The 22,139-nt window shown below is 42.6% G+C and overlaps 2 protein-coding genes across 6 annotated transcripts; one reads left to right on the forward strand and one right to left on the reverse strand.

Moving 5' to 3' along the window:
* Positions 1-2,439: 2,439 nt before the first annotated feature.
* On the reverse strand, positions 2,440-13,099 carry rec8b (REC8 meiotic recombination protein b). 4 transcript variants are annotated; one of them, XM_014181061.2, is made up of 18 exons: positions 12,846-13,099; positions 12,619-12,687; positions 12,036-12,178; positions 11,323-11,398; positions 10,382-10,502; positions 10,067-10,142; positions 9,892-9,959; positions 9,588-9,666; positions 7,993-8,068; positions 7,650-7,860; positions 7,302-7,439; positions 6,981-7,053; positions 6,541-6,713; positions 4,991-5,042; positions 4,237-4,303; positions 3,855-3,948; positions 3,347-3,453; positions 2,440-3,204 (listed from the first exon to the last, which is right to left on the reverse strand). In XM_014181061.2, exons 1-18 carry the CDS (start codon positions 12,899-12,901, stop codon positions 3,165-3,167), a joined length of 1,719 nt encoding a protein of 572 aa, XP_014036536.1. In that variant the 5' UTR covers positions 12,902-13,099; the 3' UTR covers positions 2,440-3,164. The 4 variants fall into 4 exon arrangements, with proteins under 4 accessions (XP_014036536.1, XP_014036534.1, XP_014036535.1 ...); XM_014181059.2 differs by having other exon boundaries at positions 2,440-3,245; XM_014181060.2 differs by having other exon boundaries at positions 3,832-3,948.
* Positions 13,100-13,360: 261 nt separating this feature from the next.
* LOC106590254 (programmed cell death protein 6) lies at positions 13,361-22,027 on the forward strand. 2 transcript variants are annotated; one of them, XM_045710738.1, is made up of 6 exons: positions 13,361-13,823; positions 16,691-16,752; positions 19,384-19,428; positions 20,341-20,508; positions 20,880-20,989; positions 21,381-22,027. In XM_045710738.1, the coding sequence occupies exons 1-6, from the start codon at positions 13,615-13,617 to the stop codon at positions 21,477-21,479; spliced, it is 693 nt and encodes a 230-aa protein (XP_045566694.1). In that variant the 5' UTR covers positions 13,361-13,614; the 3' UTR covers positions 21,480-22,027. The 2 variants fall into 2 exon arrangements, with proteins under 2 accessions (XP_045566694.1, XP_014036537.1); XM_014181062.2 differs by having other exon boundaries at positions 20,341-20,499.
* The last annotated feature ends 112 nt before the right edge of the window (positions 22,028-22,139 follow it).

Genomic DNA, 22,139 nt, shown 5'->3' on the forward strand with positions numbered 1-22,139 from the left:
TCTACGTAGAGGCACTCCAGTCTACTTTTCACCTCATTTAACATCTGATTTACTTAACAAAAGGCACATCTCAATAGGTGGTCCAGATAAGTCATGACATAGCACAAGTGGGGGGGGGGGGGCTGGCCCTTTCCTCTTTTGTTCTCTATTGCTCCTCAAGCAAAGGGGAGGCTGGAGAAGAAACTACTTCCCATCAAACCTACTCCTTGAAATTTGCCGTTATCTAAAAACAATTATTTTGCTCAAAACATATATTTTTTTTACCCATTAGTGTGTGTACTTTACTGTATTTATACTTGGGATATCACTTTTCAACAATAAACGTTAAATCACTGGAGGACGTCTGATTCAACATCCAAGTGACTGATCCATGTTTAATTGCACTGTTGCTTTTGCCAGCGATTATCCCAAGAGTTCCCTCACCTTCATACTTGAGTAAAAGTAGATACCTTAATAGGAAATTACTCAAAAATGAATGTCACCCAGTAAAATACTAGTCTAAAAGTATTTGGTTTTAAATATACTTAAGTACTTATACTTAAGTATCAAAAGTAAATGTAATTGCCAAAATACTTAAGTAGTAAAAGTATAAATCATTTCAAATTGCTTATATTAAGAGAACCAGACTGCAAAATTATATATTAAATTTACAGATAGCCCACTACAACACAATTTTTAAATGAAGCATTTGTGTTTAATGAGTCCACCACATCAGAGGCAGTAGGGATGCCCATGGATGTTCTCTTTAAGTGTGTGAATTGGGCCATTTTCCTGTCCTGCTAAGCATTCAAAATGTAAAAATACTTTTGGGTGTCAGGGAAAATTTATGGAGTAAAAAGTACATTATTTTCTATAGGAATGTAGTGAAGTATGTTAAAAATATGAATAGTTAAGTACAGATACCCTCCAAAAATGACTTAAGTAGTACTTTATGAATCATACCTCTGCCAATGTATCGGTCAGTGTTTCAAGGTGATTGTCTTGTAGGTCAAAGCTTGCAACAAAATACAAAGTCTGCACTTAAAGAATGTTCAAAATGATTTCCCTGGTGTGTGTGAACGTCTAGTGATCCTATTTACATACCAAATTGATGAGCTTAAGAGCCAACTCTTTCTGTAGGGTCAAAAGGGCATGTTACCACACATCTCAAAATGGCCTTTTCTTTTTTAAGCATAGCTCATTTGTTATATATGCAGTGACTTTGGCTGACCTCTTGTAACTATTTTGACCCTAACTCATTGTTCCGATCAGCTTGTCTCACTGCCTCCCCATCTCTCTGGCAGTGAGCCTTGATCGATTAATGGAACATTGGCAGTGTGGTGTCACATTGTAAGCATGAAAAAAAAGCGTTAAACTGTTCGCCCTGATAATTCTTATACGCATGTGTGTGTTCTGTCCCCAGTACAGTGATGGGGACTAACACCCATGCTGACTGGCCCATGCGACGTACCAGGGTTTCACAACAAACCTATCACCTAGATACCACACCAACAACCCAGCAGATGGACATATTGTTTTCCAATGTCAAGACATTTCAGTGCCCTGCCCTCTGAAGTGACAACGGCAGAGTTGATCATTGATGTTGTGGGTACTGGTCAGTAGGTATTTTGCACAGTGCAGAACGGAATGCATTCAACTGAAATGGGTCTTCCACATTTAACCCAACACCTTTTGAATATGGAAAGTAAATGGTAAATTATCTAAAAAAAACAAGTAATAAAATAAAGGAACCAATAATTATCTTGACTAAGGGTTTACACTGGTAATGTCCGTTTTCTTAGTTCAGAGCTAGAACATGAAACGTCTGGCCCAGCAGCCATGCCTTCTCTCCCCAAACATGGACACTCAGTCCCCTATTCTGTCCCCTGGTCTGGTCTGCATTCAGCAGAGACACAGGCTGAGGTCACCATTACCCCATGTACCACAGCATTGACCTCTGCCTCTTGCATATTGCAACCTGAGGCTACAGATGTGCTGTGACTCCGTGATACAGGCTGCACAACTCCCTCTCCTTCTAACCAACAGTTAATTGTATTGAGTAATTCAGCCATGACATCAGATATGATTATTCTGCCAGCTAGGCACAATGACTTCAATCCAGGAGAGAGGGATGAGGTCATAGTCCAGAGTAGAGCTCTACTGTTGAGTTGGTGACTGACTTGTTCATGGTCCTCTACTGCCCCCTATTGTCCCCTCACAGCCTATTCCTCAAATACATCAGTGTAGCAAACTACAAGGCTATCCCACTGTAATATCATTGATTGACCACACATTTAAAGGGATAGTTCATCCCCAAATCAAAGTTAGTCAGATGTTTTCATATCTCAGATGTGGTCTTAAATTGAGTCCACGTTGGATAACACTATATCTATTGAGTAGATCCCAAATTACTGAGATAATGGCACCATTTTAATTTGATAGAATTACATTTGAGGCTTATTAATGAGTAAACGTGCATTTTATTAAAAAAATACATCTCAAATGCTTCAACGTAAGAACAGAGCAACATCATACCACAATTGATAAGATACAAAAACCACCAAAGGTTAAACAAAAGCTTTGTCAACAATATCAACTTGCATGACAGTTGACAAATTAGAATAAAAATATCTGCTAGATATACAGTATTAAATATATGAATAACAAATACGCTATTCAATAGATATTAATTATATAAATACCAACTTTGAATAAAAAGTTGTAACATTAATAGCTTTTCACTTCTTATAAAAAGGTTTCACTTATAAAGGTTACAAAAAATGTTAAAAATGTTAACTCCAAGAGGTCATCGTTTTGGGTGTGTCCTACAAATCAGTTTGAGGTGATGATTTCGTATTAACGATATTTGGGACATGAACATTATTACTCTTATAAAAGTATGGCTGCACACGTCCCGTGTGTGTGGAGACCACTGCTTAACTTGGACTGAAATAGGTGCCGGTACTCATTTTGGGTGCCGGTACTGTTTATAATTAGGTGCAGGAGCTCCACAATACTTTTAAGCTAATATTCCATAAGAGGAACAGGAGCTCAAGCAGTAGAACATTTGAGGTGCCGGTACTCAGCTGCGGTGAAATCCTGTCCAAGTCAAACGCAGGTGGAAACATCCTCAGGCGTGCATGGTGCTGAGTGGTCCAGGGATGATGGTGATGGGGCTGTAGGGTTCAGCCTGACATACAGCCAGGTCCCCAGCAGACACCAGCTCTGGACCATCACAACGGAACACAACACAACACACAAAATACCTGCATGTTGTTAGTTAAGTAAAACAATATTGGAATGCATACATGCATATAGCCCCACAAGTGATATCTATTGTTCCTCTGTTCTCTCTGTCGGCTCTCACCTAGCAGTTTGGAGAGAATGTGGGCTGCGGTAGTGCGGTCTGCCTCCAGGGGCAACAGAGAGTAAAAGGTGACTTTCCCAAACCTCAGGAGGTACGAGGACACCACACTGAAAGGAGCAGAGGGAAATGATAGCCATGTGAAAAACACTGCCCAGAGTTTCACAGTTAGAGAGAATAGATATAGAGAAGATAGAATAGTAGTGCAGTACAGTAATGACTGAGTTAGAAGCTGTTGGCTGGCCTCCCCACTTTTACGATCAAATTCCTGAACCAACACAATTGCACTTGACGAACCCCCCACTTACTATGACTGTGATATGTGGTTGTCCCACCTAGCAATCTTAAGATGAATGCACTAACGCTAAGTTGCTCTGGATAAGAGTGTCTGCTAAATGACTCAAATGTAAATGTTAGAATAGAATATAGATCTAGTTAGAATAGATAGTAGGGTAGTGATGATAGATGGGTGATTAGTAATACTATACCTCAACAGGCCCTCTGCAGTTACCTCTCTACCTTCTATCTCCTCTTCTCTGCCTGGTAGAGCCACATGTTCCTCTTCTATAGCCTCCATTGGCACTGGGGCTTCTTCCATAGGAGACCTGAACAGTCAGTATTAGTTAAAAGTGACACTTATGGATAGAAATGAGCAAAGACTCTGAGCTGTCCAACCAGGACCAAGACAACTACATAATGATACAACTATATATCCTCTTATTTTCTCTCTCACTAACTCACATACATACATACATACATACATACATACATACATACATACATACATACATACATAACATACATACATACACATACATATATATGTGTGTGTGTGTGTATATATATATGTATGTGTGTGTATCTATATATCTATATATATATCTATATCTCACCATCTGCTGACAGGGGTGATCTGCTCGAGGGATTTGTCCTCTCTGGACACGTCTAGAAGAAACTCGGCTGAAAACATAGAACACAAACAGATATCAAAATGCAACAGTAAAGCAGTGGTGGAAAAAGTACCCAATTGTCATACTTGAGAAAAAGTAAAGATACCTTAATAGAAAATGACTCAAGTCAAAGTCACCCAGCACTATACAACTTGAGTAAAAGTCTAAAAGTATTTGGTTTTAAATATACTTAAGTATCAAAAGTAAATGTAATTGCTAAAGTATACTTAAGTATCACAAGTAAAAGTATAAATCATTTTTAAGTCTTTATATTAAGCAAACCAGATGGCCCAATTGTTTTTGAATTATACACACGAATACCCAGGGACTCCAGCACTCAGACATAATTTCCAAAAGAAGCATTTATGTTTAGTGAGTCTACCAGATCAGAGGCAGTAGAGCAAGTAAGCATTCAAAATGTAGCGAGGTTTTAGGGAAAATGTATGGAGTAAAACATACATTAATTTATTCAGGAATGTAGTGAAGTAAAAGTTGTAAAAAAATATAAATAGTAAAATAAAAGTACAGATACCCCCCAAAAATGACTTAAGTAGTACTTTAAAGTATTTTTACACCACTGCGGTAAAGTGATTGTATGTACATTTCAATGGTATCATCATAGAAGTAGAATCTTATTCTAGTTCTGTGGCGTCATTTTATTATTTAAAGTAACAGTGACAGGAAAACAATGTCTGACCTGATGCTTCAGATGGGGCTGCTCCTCCTGATTTCAGCAACTCTTGTGGGATCTGGGGATACAAGAGGAGAGAAAAGACAGTCATCTAGACTTCAGACATTTCTGAACTGTCTGTATACATGAACAACGAAGCAGTGTAGACTAGATGCTGTTATTCCAGGCTCTCTGAGTCATTTGAGATATTATTAAGAGTACTCACTGTCCTATTCAACTTCTCCCTTGGGTACATTTTAATTCACCCACAAGTCTTTTATGTAAATTACTGTTTACAAATGTCCTGTACAAGTGTCCCCTGGCGGCATTGGTAATGTAGAAGAATATGGTGTCAAACTTCACTCTGCAGTCCAACTCATCCCAAACCATCTCAATTGGGTTGAGGTCGGGTGATTGTGGAGGCCAGGTCATCTGATGCAGCACTCCATCACTCTCCTTCTTGGTCAAATAGCCCTTACACAGCCTGGAGGTATGTTGGGTCATTGTCCTGTTGAAAAACGAATTATAGTCCCACTAAGCGCAAACCAGATGGGATGGCACATCGCTGCAGAATGCTGTGGTAGCCATGCTGTTTAAGTGTGCCTTATATTCTAAATAAATCACAGACAGTGTCACCAGCAAAGCACCATCACACCACCTCCTCCATGCTTCACGGTGGGAACTACACATGCGGAGATCATCCATTCACTTACTCTGCGTCTCACAAAGACACGGCGGTTGGAACCAAAAATCTCAAATTGGGACTCATCAGTCCAAAGGACAGATTTCCACCGGTCTAATGTCCATTGCTCGTGTTTCTTGGCCCAAGCAAGTCTCTTCTTATTATTGGTGTCCTTTAGTAGTAGTCTCTTTGCAGGAATTCGACCATGAAGGCCTGATTCACACAGTCTCCTCTGAACAGTTGATGTTGAGATGTCAGTTACTTGAACTCGGTGAAGCATTTATTTGGGCTGCAATTTCTGAGGCTGGTAACTCCAATGAACTTATCCTCTGCAGCAGAGGTAACTCTGGGTCTTCCTTTCCTGTGGCGGTCCTCATGAGAGCCAGTTTCATCATAGCGCTTGATGGTTTTTGCGACTGCACTTGAAGAAACTTTAGATGTCTTAAAGTAATGATGGACTGTCGTTTCTCTTTGCTTATTTGAGCTGTTCTTGACATAATATGGACTTGGTCTTTTACCATATAGGGCTATCGTCTGTATACCACCCCTACCTTGCCACAACACAAATGAATAGCTCAAATGCATTAAGGAAGAAAGAAATTCCACTTTTAACAAGGCACACCTGTTAATTGAAATCCATTCCAGGTAACTACCTCATGAAGCTGGTTGAGAGAATGCCAAGAGTGTGCAAAGCTGTCATCAAGGCAAAGGGTGGCTACTTTGAAGTATCTCAATATTTAGAACAATTATTTGGTTACTACATTCTATATGTGTTATTTCATATTTTTGATGTCTTCACTATTATTTTACAATGTAGAAAATAGATAACAAGAAGAAAACCCCTGGAATGATTAGGCGCCTCCAAACTTTTGACTGGTACTGTAGATCCGCTCACCTCTCGCATACTAGAGTCCGTCCTCTTTCTCTCCACCTCTATCCTCACTCTCTCCATCTCGGAGCTGCCCTCCTCCTCAGTCTCCTCCTCTCTGCCTCTCTCCCCGGTGCGAGGAAGCGTAGTGAGGACGGCGCACTGTTTCCATAGCAACAGGAGGTCAGGGTGCAGGAGAGCTGCGTCGAGGAAAGAGAGACAAAAGACTCATGATGTGAAATCATCATTATAACCTCATGGTGTGGCAGTTGTGAGGTGGCTCCGTTGGTTGGAGCAAGGTGCTGGCAACATCCGGGTTATGGGTTTGAGTCCTACATTGGACACATACTGTACTACTATATAAGAACTATGAGCTGCTTAGAATCAAAACATCTACTAAATGACCATATTACTACCATCTACTCTGGTCAGCTAGGACCATCTCAGGAGAGGAGTCATATACTCACAGCCAGAAGGGGCAGTGTAGAGCTCTGCTGGGAGGAGCTTCTTCTGGGCAGGAAAGTTTATCAGCACCTGAGACTGAGGAGGAGGCACAGACAAAGCAATGAAAATACAATTATATCTATATTTTCTTTGAAGCAATCACTGATGCACCAAACGGAAGAAAACACACTGAAACAGGGAGGGACTACCTGGACCTGTCCAATAACAAACTTACATTTTTGTTTCCAGTTGCAAACCCTTTAAAACGTTACCATTGCATGCCCTAATGAACACAACTCTGGTAAGACTAGTGAAGGCTAAGTAGTGGAAGGCTTGAGTTTTACCAGGAGCAGAGTCTCAACCTTGGTGTCCTCGATCTGCACCCGCATGGTATCCTGGGAGATCTGCACCTGAGGGTCGGCAAAGATGAGCTGGCGCCTGCGACCCCGCCTCTTAGGAGGAGGAGCGTCTATATGGGGGAGCTGGGATGATGAGAGGGATGTGAGGCAAGAAAAGAGAGGAAGAGAGCAGATGGGAGGGTTATGGATAGATCAAACTGAGAGGAGCCTGTACACACCCACACATTTGGCAGGAGAAAATATAGGACAGAAATATCTTGTTCATACGGATGCTTGGATTCCTGAGTCCTCATGATGAGTCACACACAGAACAGTGTGAACAGACACACACACCTCGCCACAGGAGCTTTCTGCCGCTTTCTCCGTCCCCCTCTCTGACTGACTCGCTGACTCCCCCTCTCTCTCGGTGTCTGGGGCAGAGGGCATGGCCACCTGAGGGGGGGTCATCTCCATGGGAACAACCTCTAACGGCACCTCCATGGGCAGACCGGTCTCCTCATCCAGCAGCCACACACTGTCCCCCACCACCACCGACACCTTCAGCCTGGACACACACACACACACACAGAGAAAGAAAAACAATACAACAAAGAGTACGTTTTAAAAAAGGCATGGGAAGATAGAAGATCAAGGTGACATGCCCTGTCAGAAAACATGATTCTTCCATATGACTTACTGGTCAATGGAGGTCATGCCTGGCTCCATGTCCCTGCTTCTCTCTCCCTCTCTCTCCCTTTCCCTCTCTTCTAGCTCTGTACAACACACACACACACCAGTTTACGCAAACGTATATTTACTCACTTATTTCCCTTTCATTATCTGTCTTACGGGTCCTACTATGTTACAAAGGCTCTGCTACCCGACCCGAGCCCGACGGACCTGACACTATACAGCGGGTTAGGGCCAGGTAGGGCCTGTTGTTTCATCAATTACTAGGGTACGGGCTGAGCTATTTGCTCATGCTCTGTTGCACAGTAGCCTAGTCATATCTTACTAGGACCATAACGTGGTGACCATTGTCTGAGCCGACAAGAGAGATTATTTCACAGAAAATAAGAATGTTCCGGAGTTTAAAGTGATGAAAAGTAGCTCGCTAACTGCTCTTTTGCATCTCGTCATTGAGCAGCCCAAAGCGGAGCCGTTGCTATGAATACTATACAGGCAGACTAGCAGCAGAGCGGATGCAGGGTAGTGATTGATGAGGTAAAAAGGTAAATCAAACTCGACCAACACAATATAATTGCCATGGAAACACGTGGGGGAAAGGGCCGTGGGGGAAAAGATCCTGAATATCCTCATTGTCCCCCAGCAAAATGTGCCTAGATTTAGTCTATTGTTTATATGTGTATTTCATATTGAGGTAAAAATCTGAGTATGTTTGTATGGATGTCAACCCCAACACTTGTTCATGTCATCGTCACCAATCAACTAACTGCATTACAGTTAAAACTGACTACCACCACCAATTCTATGTGCTAGCTATGCTAACCAGCATCGAAAACAGCCAAATATATCCAAATTGGACTCAAGTTCCCACATTGTGGGCCTGCTACAATACATAAATCATGACGGATTTGACGAATATCCACTTTGTTAAATCAGATTTGTTGAATGTGCACCAATCTGGTTAATGGACCGGTATATCTCCCTACCAATAAGTGCCCTTCTTTGCGAGGCATTGAAAAACCTCCCTGGTCTTTTGTGGCTAAACACTATTATTGCACACAGAGTGAGCCCATGTAACTTATTATGTGACTTGTTAAGCACATTTTTACTCCTGAACTTATTTAGGTTTGCCAAAACAAAGGGGTTGAATACTTATTGACTCAAGACATTTCAGCTTTTCATTTTCGATTAATTTGTAAAAATGTCAAATAAGATAATTCTACTTTGACATTATGGGGTATTGTGTGTAGGCCAGTGACCAAAAAAATCTAAATTGTATCAATTTGAAATGTTCAGGCTGTAACACAACAAAATGTGGAAAAAGCCAAGGGGTGTGAATACTTTGTGAAGGCATTGTGTAGTCGGGCGGTTGCAGATGTGTTATTAGCAACTGCAGGCAGGTGCAGGTGAATAAACTGCTGAAACACGCACCACTAGCCCAGGGAGGGGAGGACAGACAGAGACCAGCAGCTAATGGATAATAATGAAGGAAGTTATTTCTGATTTCAGGTTCGGGCAAGGCCTTAAATTTGGCAGAAGCAATTGGGCCTGAACGTCGCAGGCATGTGCGGGGCTTTATTCTTTACTCTCCCTCTCTTCTCTCACCGTCATGGAATTGGTCCTGCTGCTCCAAAAGCATGTCAATCTCTTTGCCAGTGGCTTCAGGAAGGTCAGCTCCTTCAAACTTTATGGAGAGAAGGGCAGAGGGAGACCGAGTTCAACTTCAGGAACGATTGAGCTCAGGAAAGATCCTTTTGGATCCAAATTCCTTGTTGAGTTCACATGGTCACTAAATAGGCAAAGTGAGTAACATTCTCAGTCCGATCCTAAATGACTGAGGTTTATAAATATACACAATAGCCTTTCTATGTCCTTTTATCAGTATATTATAACACTATATTCAGGTCACCCCAACAGCAACGATGACAAGCTGCTCCTTCTCTTTCAGGGTAATGGCATCAGGAGGGGATTTGAAACCTGAGAGACAGAGACAGAGACAGAGAGACAAAGGGCAACAAACATTAGTAATGCAGATTTGTTGCTGAGGATTTTCCATCCCAAATCAGACTGTCACGCAGTCTCACCTCCGTCCTCTGGTGCAGTTCCAGGACTGGCCCCTATGGGGCGCTCTGGAGTCATGCTCTCAATCAGCTGCCATGGCTGGGAATGAACGAGACACACAGAGGGAGTGTTAGAACGGTGTTCAATCAATAAATGCATTATCAACTCACAAGGTGACTCAATGAGGGTAAAGTTAAATTTGTGTCTTGAAAAGGCTTTTTGTGTACTGTGTGTACATAGGAATTAACTGTGGCCGTATGGGGGTTACACATTTTTGTAGTGACATACCGTTGGAAATGAGTTAACTAGGTAAAAATTGTGTAGAAATGGTTGTATACCTGAGGGATCCTATAGGGACTAGGCAACAGGTGCTCAAAGCCCATCACCCCAAAGAAGGGGTCCTGTGCCCCCTCGGCCTCCTGCAGCAGGAACAGGGAGTCTGGGACATTTGGGGCTTGTCTGGGGAGGGAAGGGTGCTAATGTTATTACTACAACATGGCTACAAAACGGCTGACATGCATCACCCAGGCGACACATTGGTGGTGAACACCATACAATGTACAGTACCTTTTGACCTAATAAAAAAAACAGAACATAAATCCAAACCATTATCATTGTCAATATACATTGAGTATACAAAACATTAGGAACACCTGCTCTTTCCATGACATAGACTGACTGGGTGAATCCAGCTGAAAGCTATGATCCCTTATTGATGTAATTTGTTAAATCCACTTAAATCTTTTATCATGCCCATTCACCCTCTGAATGGCACAAATACTTAATCCATGTCTCAAGGATTAAAAATCCTTCTTTAACGTGTCTCCTCCCCTTCGTCTACACTCATTGAAGAGCCTTTGAACAGGGTATGGTAGTAGGCGCCAGGCGCACCGGTGTGTCAAGAAATGCAACGCTACTGGGTTTTTCACGCTCAACAGTTTCCCGTGTGTATCAAGAATGATCCAACACCCAAAGGACATCCAGCCAACTAGACACAGCTGTGGGAAGCATTGGAGTCAACATGGGCCAGCATCCCTGTGGAACACATTCGACACCTTGTGGAGTCCATGTCCCAATGAATTGAGGCTGTTCTGAGGGCAAAAGGAGGTGCAACTAAATATTAGGAAGGTGTTCTTAATGTTTTGTACACTCAGTGTATGTGTGATAGTTATATCTGACTAATGTTTTGTACACTCAGTGTATGTGTGATAGTTATATCTGACAACTCCAGGGAACATGTGTGTATGGGACATACGGGTAACGGTGTGTGTTTGTTCACCTGTCAGGCTCAGCCAGGTCGATGCGTGCGTGTCTCTCAGAGCGTACCAGGCGCTCAATGGTCTGCTGGATCTCCTCTGGAAGAGAGGAGAAAAAGTTTGCAGTGAGGTCATTTAGCAGACACTCTTATCCAGAAGCAATTAGGTTTAAGTGCCTTGTTCAAGGGCACTTAAACATATTTTTCACCTAGTCAGCTCTGGGATTCGAACCAGCAACCTTTCAGTTACTGGTCCAATGGTCTTAACCGCTAGGCTACCTGCCATGGCATGCATACATACATACAAATACATCGTCGTGACTGGACAGCTATGGTTCTGAACACGTGGGTCTGTACAAGCTGGTGACCCTGAACACGATATGATAGCGGATCTGTGTATCTGTTAGCATGATTTATGTCTGGCTGCTAGGAGGCTATATCAGACTATCGAGTTGCCTGTTATGATAAGTGAGTGTACCTGAGCGTAATCATACATATCGACCTCTAGCAACAATGTGGTTGTATACTTTATTGTCTCAGGTTGTATTAATGAGTGTGTATGGATGGAGAGTAACCCTTAGGCTGCATTTCAGTTCAATCTGTGTCCTTGGTCCTGTAGCTTGCCTTACCATTAGACCTGATATAGTGTCTCTGATTACCGGCCTATTTCGACGAGCATCTCTTTACATGGCATTAGTCTGTATGCCCTTCATTTTAACCCTTCCCCTCTCTCTCACCCAGAAGGAAACCACACTGGCGGTGGTAGACGATAACCACCCCATACTGCAGCTGGGAGGACAGGTAGAGGGAGAAGCGAGGCCGAGGGAGACCAGGGCAGAGTGGAGCCACCTGGACCGTCACGTAATCCATGATGTCCTCACTGCAAGTACACCACCATAGCTACATGATTGATATCAGATCACTATCACACTCACAACTGATGTGTATGGCCATGGCACAACATAGGGACATGTTTCATCAGGACAGAACTTAGTTAGGGAGTAGCTGCCCCAGTATCTCTGCGTTAGAGTTGTCGATGTGTCTCTTCTGGTGTCTCCAGATGTAACAGGAGTAAATGAAGATTGTTCCTCAGCGAAACACCATATTTTTTAGTGAGTAACAAACGTTTTATTTACATTATAACGTTAATGCGTGGGAGTTTGAATCAGAGCTTCATGGGTGTTAGGGAGGAGACACTTCATAGTTGACATCTCTAACGCAGAGATACTGGGGCAGGGACTAGCTAAGCAGGGACCATAGGTTGATCACTTGACATAATATTTTCCCTCAGACATAGAAAGGGAGAAGGATTGTGGTTACCATGTCCGCCCAACGTTGACCCTCAGAAGCTCTCTGCGTGTTATCCTGATCCCTTTGGTGGCTGCCAACCTAAAACACAGAAAAAAAACAGCATGACAATACCAGAAACGGAAAGGTCTCTGATGCTGATGGCATACTCACATTACATTGACTGAGATTCACAAGCTACAAAATATTAAACTCAGCCTAAGAGGATGCTAGCTAGCTAATGCTAGAGAGCAACTCACCAAATAGTGGAAAAGCAACCGGAGTGCCTCTGAAGAACGTTTGGATAGTAAAACATTTTTCCTCAATTCATGCAGAAATATTGTTTTGCAATTTGGTGTCTGGAACCTGGTTTGGAACGTAAAAAGATCAGATTGATCAATGAAAGGGTTGATGTCAGCTGCTAGATAGCTAACGTTACAGGCAGATTCTCCTCAGAGAGCAGCGGTATCGAAATTCGCGCCAAATTTAGCTAGCTTGATGACGTTTAGGTTTTTGACCAATCATGGAGACCGCAGTGGTCCAAAAAGATAAACAGCAGAGACATTTATATAGAACATAAATACATGGATCTGGTAAACACATCAGTCGGTAACTTAGATAATACAGTAGCGGTAGATGGTAGGCTGCAAAATGTTTTAGTTCTAGCTAAGTGAAAATCATATTATGTTGGAAATCTCAAACGTTTAATTAGGTCGCTATTTTAGAAAATGCTGTGAGGGAGAACATGCAGTTTAACATTTAGAGCGTCTCGTGCAATAACGTGATTTAGAATTTCACACAAGAAAGCTTTTGGTAAATAAAGACCAATCAAAACGTGTGGAAGTGGGAAACTCTTTTCACGCCACTTCGATACCGAAGTGACTTTTTGTTACTCTCATAAGCTGCTACAAAAAATCACTTTGTATTGAAGTGAAAAGAGTGTGTGAAAGTGGAGTCATTTTCGAGTCATCCACTAAGGAGGCAGCCCTATGACGTTTCCACAGTTTCTTACGGGAAGTGGTGAGTGAGATGCCACGCCTCTGCGCGAAGAATGTCAGTGTCAGATTGAAACGAGTACAGGGTACACACATTTTTCATAACACCAATTATAAAGCTTTAAAAATGGCATATCATACAGGTAGTCCGTATAGAGGACAACCTCAACAACAACAACAACAACAATACAACAACGCAGCGCCAGCGCCGGATCAAGGTTTTCTTTGGAATATATTTCAGAGGTGAGTGGAAAGACGTCTTTCGTGGCTATCGAAATAACAGTACTCCGCATTGATTTGAGCTTCATTTTGAAAACTGCTGCCACAGGGCATAATAGGCAGAGATTATAATACTACAGCAGTTTATGTATGCATAAAAAGTTATTATTTTTGTCTTAGTATTATAGCCGTGGTTCGGTGATTACATTTATTTCACAGACTTTCTTAAAGAAAAACAAAACATATCAGGATTTATTTTGCCTGACAGTTTTCTATTTACTTTTGCATATGACATTTTCCTACCACACACATACAGTGCTTTGTTTTTCAATTGTATTATATACAGTTACAACCAGTACAGGGCGTAGATATGATCATCTCAGTCATGTAACGTTAGCTAATTAAAATGATCTCATCATTTACTATCTATCTGTTTCTATTGTGTTGGTCCGTTATTCTATGACATTAGTTTTGAATACACTTTATTTTACAGGGACTGACAAGAGAGCAGACATGTCAATTTACATAAACTTAAAACTGACAATAACTGGCATAACGTTGTCGAAAAAGAGGGAAGATCTTCTTTCCCCTATCTGTAGTATTGACGAAGATGGTTGATAAATGAAGATGTCCCACTCATGACCGTTTCTGAAAAAATTGTCACCGGTCTGTTAAATGGGTGGCTCTCCCATATTCACCAATGCCTTAATAGCTGGGTCTGGTCTTCTTAGTTCATTGACTGTATATCAACCAGAAGAAAGGAGTGAGTGAGACGTCTCGCTTCATGTTAGTCCCTGGTATTGAGTTATGTAACACTGCAGAGGATCCATGGTGCTCTGCTTTCTCGCAACATTAAAATGCTGCAGGTACGCAAAACACTTTTTAAAACACGAAACACTTTGGAGAATAATTTATAAGGAGGCAAAACCTAGAAAACTTGGTCTTATCTGTCTATCAGTATTCCACACACTCCACATTTCAGAGGTGTACCTAGCCTGAGCTGAAGCAACACACTGGGGCTGGAACTCCCTGCGTCATATGACTTGAGTGGTCAAAGTGTAAATCCATTAGTCACCAGCAACCTGGTGCTTTTCTTAGCATTTTGTTAGGCTTGAGTCATGGAATGATCCTTTTCCACTCCGCCTCTATGATCATTAGATTCCATGACATGATCCCATGACAAACAAGTAGTCACTAGACCTAAACAAAACTCACTCGTCCATGGTCATGTGGCATTACACTGGCATGTCAAATGTAGGCCAAAAAGGCTTGAGTTTACACAGGCTACCCAATTCTGATCTTTAGACCAATCGCATCAGAACTTTTCACATCAGATCGTTTTCAGAGCTGATCTGATTCGTCAAAAGACCCATTAGTGAAAAAAAGGATCAGAATTGGGCTCTCTGTGTAAACACAGCCAAATACATAGCCTAGGGTAGAACAGCAGAGGATCCATCTAGGCATAGATCAGCATCTGATACGTGACAAGACAAACAATTGCTTACACTGTCTGCCGTCAGTGAATAAACAAACGTTTAGGATCATTTTGTCTGAAAATCGGCTTTGTGTTCTGAAGAGCTACCTCCACTTCCCCCTACCATGAGAGCCAGCATGAGATAAGCTGCTAAAGCATTTGACTGGAAAACTAAGTTCCCGCCAGGCATGTCATAACTTGAATAGCTCCATAGGAAAAACTGAGACAGGCCGGGGAAATGTTACGATTCCAATGGCTACTGTGCTGCTTGTAGTACTAATGTTTACAGCTAATGTTTAGGATTTGTTCTGAGCACCATTCAGCAAATGGGACGATGGTTCTGCTTCAGGCCAGGGAAAGGAATTTTAATGATGCACTTTCAATTCACCTCATTTTATGTAAAACCCAGTGAGGTAAGTCAAACCTGAGGAGGGGTAACAAGTAAGTGAGATTGAGCAGTTGGACACACACGCGCACAGCACAGACTCTACTCAAAGTGTTTGGTTTAGGTTAGGTAGGTCCCTCGTCTGACCAAGCAACCCATTTCTTTCATTCTGGAGGAAGTCACAAAGCGTGCCTTCATGGAAAGTCAGGTTTTGTATTTCTATGTGGCCTGCAGTTGGGTTGGTTTGTTGCTGGTAGGTTGGTCTGTGGAGGTTGCTAAGGAACATGTGAGTCATTGGAGGATTGTGCTACATTTCAGAGGAGGTTATTCCAGAACTGGAAGGCAAGGCCTCTAATTTGTGTTAATGTTCAACTCTCACAAAACGTCTCCCACGTCTAAACAGAACGACTGTACCATTCTAATACTATTCAATTGGAACACGATTTAAAAATCAGGCCAATTAGTTTGTGATGTTACACTTCTATAACAGATGGCCTAGCGCATAGCTTTATACTGAAAGGCGGTGGGTTCTGAGATTGTACAATAGAATGTAGTAAGATATTTGTGTGTATTGTAAATTCAAAGCAAAAACGTTTATTGCTTCTCTGATCTATTTTCTCTTGGTGAAGAAAGTATCTGAAGCCTCCTTTCTTTGGCATTGCACTCAAAATACACAGTATTAGCTAGCCTGATCCCAGATCTGTTTGTGCTGTACGGTACCCAACTCCTATGCTTGTCATGCCAAACATGTCGGTTAGTTTTGGTTTCACTTTTCACTGATCTGTGATGTTGGGGATGGTGGCGAGTGTAAAATGACACCACCATCCCCACAAGTCATCGTCCTGTCCCTAGCCCAGCCTGCACACTCCCATTGAACGGAGTGTTTAGATCCTGACAAGGGGCTTACAGCGTAGTGCCGGTAGGGTTTCGGCTGGGCTGCATTGTGTGTTTGATACAGTCTGCCTGTCTGTATCTAATTGTGTGTTTGATACAGTCTGCCTGTCTGTATCTAATTGTGTGTTTCCTCCCCAGAGTGGACAAGGACAGGAGCTGTGTGATATCAGACACAGAGCTCCAGCAGGCCTTATCGAACGGTACGTCTCTTCCTTCTCCTCTAGACCTCAACACCTCCTCCTCATTTCAACACCTGGCGAGGGATGGAGAGAAGCATGCTGAGGAGAGTTGGTGGTCTGAACTTGAATTTGACACAAATGTTTTGTTTTTACTTTAAAAAAAAACAGATGGAAAGGTTTTCTGGTGACAAAGGAAAAGTACTTCCTGTATGAGACAGGAAATGGCTGACGACGGGTGTCACCTGATAATTAACTCAACACCCTCTTGTTGTTGAGATATGACAGAGGAGTGGCTTAGCCAATGCCACGAGCACAACATGACATTAGTCTTTCCACTGGGCTGGATGGCGAGAGATGCTCATGATTGAATCAATGCTATGAGTGAACATCGTGTTTTGTAGCTTAGGGCACTAGTTACTAGAGTACAGCACAGCAGACGTTGGGATCGTCTTTACAACAAACATGTATTCTGTACCTCAACATTTTGAATTGGTCAAGGTCTCTCTCTCTCTGCGGAAAGGGTTTTGAAAGGGTTTGAATGGACATTCTTCTCTCAAACAGTTTTTTTTACACTGTGAAAAAGTGTTGAGGCCCAAGAGCGATGAAAGGAGCTGTTATCTGGTAGTAGCCCTGGTTCAGAATACTAATGACCCAGGCTGTGTGGAAGGCAGGCAGGCAGGCGCAGTTCACACAGTCAGTCCAGTCGTGTTCATTAGTAGGGCTGTGTCATGATTTGGCTGTGCCAGTGAGACTGTGTGTGACTGTGTGCAGGCTGCTGACCGAATGCAAGCTGTGCCCCGTTCTCGGCCATGCACTTCACTGACCATGCCCACGGTGCTGTCACTATATCACTCTTACACTCACCCAGACCTCTCTGTTCCCTCCTTCTTTATTTTATCCTGCTCTTTTCACCTCTCCATTCTCCTCTTATCGATCCTGTCCTCCCCTCTTCCCACTTCTCACCCCTTCCCTTGATATCCCTCTCCTCCCCTCAGGCAGACTGTGTAGTGTTACCACTATAAGCTGTGGCTCGTCCTCTCGGGGCTGACGTCCTCTCTCCATCAGACCCTGTGACAGTGCCGCTCCCTGATGAGAAACAGATGGGCTCCTGTTGTACGTCGCCAGTCTATCAATAAAGGGAATCTTTTCTAGGTGTCTGGGTCTTTTAGCTAGCTCTCCATATTAACGGTCCACTTAGCTCCCGCTCTGCACCAACCACCTGTCAAAATGTGCCTCTCCTCCCCGACTGAGATTAATGTGCTTTGATTTCTTTTATTTTTTTCGGTGCAACCAGCCAAGTAGTTGCTGAAATCAGCAGCATTGCATTCACTGTGCTGAGTAGTTTCAATGGCAAATCTACGTGCCAAGGGAATATAGGCCCATCTACTAATGGGAAAAACTCCCGCATCGACTACTCCTGAATCGCCTCATGAACATTTTTCAAAAGGCAGAATAATAACACAAAACAATCATGTATGGCTTTGACAGGAACGGGACAGATTGTCTGGCATCTGTGGAGAAGAGGTTCCCTGCTCAGCACCCTGCCGGCACTGCATGTAGGACAGGGGTGAGGGGAGGGGGACTGGTGGTCATTTTCTATCTCAAGGTTGAGCTCAACCTTGCACATGCTGTTTTAGCCTGCCTGGAGCAGTTAGTAGTAAGTGAATGAGTGTGTGTTACTATGTGTGATTTCAAACCTGTGTGAGGCCCTTTCGAGGGTGTGTGTGTGTGTGTGTGTGTGTGTGTGTGTGTGTGTTAGAGCGATCTCACTAAGCCTCTCCTGTGGGGCGCAGTTTTGCGGTCACCCTGTTTTTTCTTCCATGTGCCCCTCCCTGTTCCCCCAACCTCGTCATGAGTGGGCACTGGGCAGCGCAGTGAGAAGGTCCAGTGTGTGTGCTGGACAGAGGAAGCTTTGTCTCACAGGCCGGGCGGGGGCAGCCTCGACACGCACGCAAACACGCACACTCACCGCACACACTCCTGTGGTGCCCGTCTGGGTGCTTGACCAACAGACAGGGCACCTCTCTCGGACATGGCCGGTCACTGTTGTTGACCTCACAGCTACTGGAGAACGGGGAGTCTGGCTGGAGACCTGACCATTCCTCTCTGGTCTGGGTGTAGTCCAGACGCTTCATGTCTGTTCCTTGGCCCAGACCAAATCCCAGCCAGTCCCGCCCAGGTCGGAATAAGGAGACAGAGCGGCCTGAGTGGGAGACATCTCTCCGAGGCTTGGCTTGTCGTTGCAGAGGAACGGCTTAATGTGAAAAGTGGTTCACTTGACTGGACTGCAAAGGCTCCTCTATCTCTCGCTCTCTCTCCCCCCTCAGAGCAGTGAGAGTGAAAAGGTTGAGATGGTGAGTCAGCAAGGTTTAAGAAACCCTGATAAATCTCCAGCAGTTCTCCTCTGTTACCCAAAATACTGGCTTGGTAAAAAGGATACCCAAGATAAGAACAGAATGGTTGCTTAAGTCCTCCTAACTCTTTACTTGGCCTATTTCCCTCTTCTTCTTGTTCTGTTATAAATAGCCTAGTTCATTAAAGTCCAAATGTATTAATTAACTTGGCACAGTCGTCCTGTGCATTTTAACTTTTTGTGGCAGAATGTTTTAGTCATTGTTTTTCACCAATCGTTTCTCTGTCTTCTCTTTGTAGGTACATGGACACCTTTCAACCCAGTGACAGTCCGATCAATCATATGTGAGTATTTGTCCCGCTTTGACCCTTGACACACAAACAAACTTGCACAATGACAAGCCTATATTGTCCTGACCTGGTGTACTACCATTGTTTTATATGTTATCCCCATAGCAACCCTTTTCATTAACGTTGGTGCACAGTGACACATTTCAACCCGTCTCCCCAGTTAAGTGGAAGCATGCAGCTATCGGTAAAACGGGGAATAAGGAGCATTTCTTTCTAACAAACAGGAGGTGTTTTTTTGTCTCTTAAGGCATCTATCTATATCCATCCACTGACCGTATTGATTGGCTTACACACTTACCCTTTCACCAGCTGGAATCTGCTTTAGTCCAAGTGTAGCTGAATATAAATAGAAAAATATACTAAGAAGATACAACTAATTTTATATTTAGTGGTATTATTTTGAATCTCAATAATCCACCATTGCTTCCCACTCTGACTGTACTGTACACAGTAAACCAGTTGTATTCAAATGGCCATCCAGCCGACCAGCCCTGGGCCTTCTATGTGATGAAGCCCTTTGTTAGGATGTAATTGGATTAAACCGCAGGGGAAAGTTCAAACGGGCAAGATTTCTTTAACTCTGTGTCATAACAGATGCTATGGTAGTCCTTAGTCCAGCGTGTTGACGTTATGCCTTCTAGCATTGAACTACACTTCCCAGCTGTCCCTTCTTCTTAGGTGGTGTTTCTCAGGGGTCTATTCAGTGTGGTAAAATTTCCGAATTTTGCGGAGAGAAATATAATGAATAAAGTTTACATGGTGCCCGATTCTATAAGACTAAGACAGAAAAAACATACATATTCTACAAAATGCATTTCTATCTGAACATTGTTTTGTAACATTACACCCTTCTGAACAGACCTCTTGCTCTCACTCATATCTTTTCTATTGACTTCCGTCTCACAGCCATGTTTGACAGGGAGAACAAAGGAGGGGTGAACTTCAACGAGTTTGCCGGAGTGTGGAAGTACATCACGGACTGGCAGAACATCTTCCGCACCTACGACAGAGACAACTCGGGCTTCATCGACAAGAACGAGCTTAAGCAAGCACTGACTGGATTCGGTGAGCAAAGTATGCCTTCTCTATTTGACCATATTGGTGGCGGGCCAACCGCTATACCGGTTACGTTCATTTCTGCGGTTCACAAGGTCAGATCCGATATTCTAATGCCTTTCTGTAAGATCAAGTAAGGTCAACATGCATGAGCCTGGTTAAAGATATGTGCCAAAATAGTTGTGTAGATGCATGACAATATTCATTGTTAGCCTCGCATACATTGAGTTCAAGCATGTTGTTATTTTCTATCCTCATTGAAATGTAGTAGTTCTTAGTCCTGTATGAGAAGTAAGCAGGTGAAAACCCTATGCATGTTACAAATTGGTTAAGGGTTGTTGTACAGATGTGTTTCTGTGATGTTGACTGTTCTCTGTCCTTCTCCTCAGGGTATCGCCTCTCAGACCAGTTCTACAATACTCTCATAGAGAAGTTTGACAGGCAGAGGAAGGGACAAGTGGCCTTTGATGACTTCATCCAGTGTTGTATTGTTCTACAGGTAACCAACCGTCTTACTGGGCTTCCTGTGCACATACCACTGGTTATGAAGCCTACATTGTTTTGTCAAAATATTGTCTGTACAGTATATACAGCCCATGTTGAAATTGGACTTTGTGTTGGCTCAATATGGTATTTTCTTTCCATTCATGGCCACGCTGTTGTCTGTAGATTAAGATATTTTGGGCTGGTTTCTCAGACACAAATTAAGCCTAGTCCTTGACTAAACTTTTTCAATGTAGAATCTCAATTGAGAATGCTTTTTAGTCCTGGACTAGGCTTAATGTGTGACTGGGAAAGCGGCCATTGATGTTTATTTACCAACATGGCATCTGTACTGGCTAGTATGTCTAAGTCAAGATCTACTGTAAAATGTTCTTTGTCACTTTCAGAGGTTGACCGACGTGTTCAGGAGGTACGACACAGACCAAGACGGCTGGATCCAGGTTTCCTATGAACAGTATCTATCCATGGTTTTCAACGTTGTATAGTAGATCCAACAGCACAACTGGACACAACTGTGCCAAAGCCAAATCCTTCCCACCTCCACGTGTCTTCCTTGATCAAGATGACTGGGACTCTGGGATAGGATATAAAGACATTATGTTCTGTCTGTCATTGTTCATAATGTTTGTTTAATGTCTGAATCTTATCTTAATAATGAATATCTGTGTTTAAGGTAAACCTGCATTGTACATATCATTTAGGACAAATAATTGCATGCTTCTGTGGGACTTTTGCCAATGTTCAAAGCATACACTCTTAATCTCAGATCTATTTTGCTGAAGTCATGTTTACAAATACTGTGAAAGCAGGTTATGGTTGGGCACAAAGCCTGCTTTTAGATTCACTGACATGCCAGCTAACGCCATATTTGTAAAGACATATTTTTAACCAGCAAATCTATAAAAAAGTTAGCCTGTTTATTATTTTAGGGAGAAGAAGAGTACGCTTTTGTATCGTTTATTTTTTTGTGTGCATGATGCCTTAAACTGTATAAATGCAAGAGGAACCTCTTTTATTAAAAAAAGAAACCTGAGATAAAGTTGTGAGCTCTGAATTGAATGTGTGGTGGGAAGACATAATAGTTTGCTGTAGACAGACACAATAGTATACATTGTTACTGTATACAATTAGTGACTGAAGATGGA

This window comes from Salmo salar, chromosome ssa29 (assembly GCF_905237065.1).
Source record: "Salmo salar chromosome ssa29, Ssal_v3.1, whole genome shotgun sequence".
Lineage (NCBI taxonomy): Eukaryota > Metazoa > Chordata > Actinopteri > Salmoniformes > Salmonidae > Salmo > Salmo salar.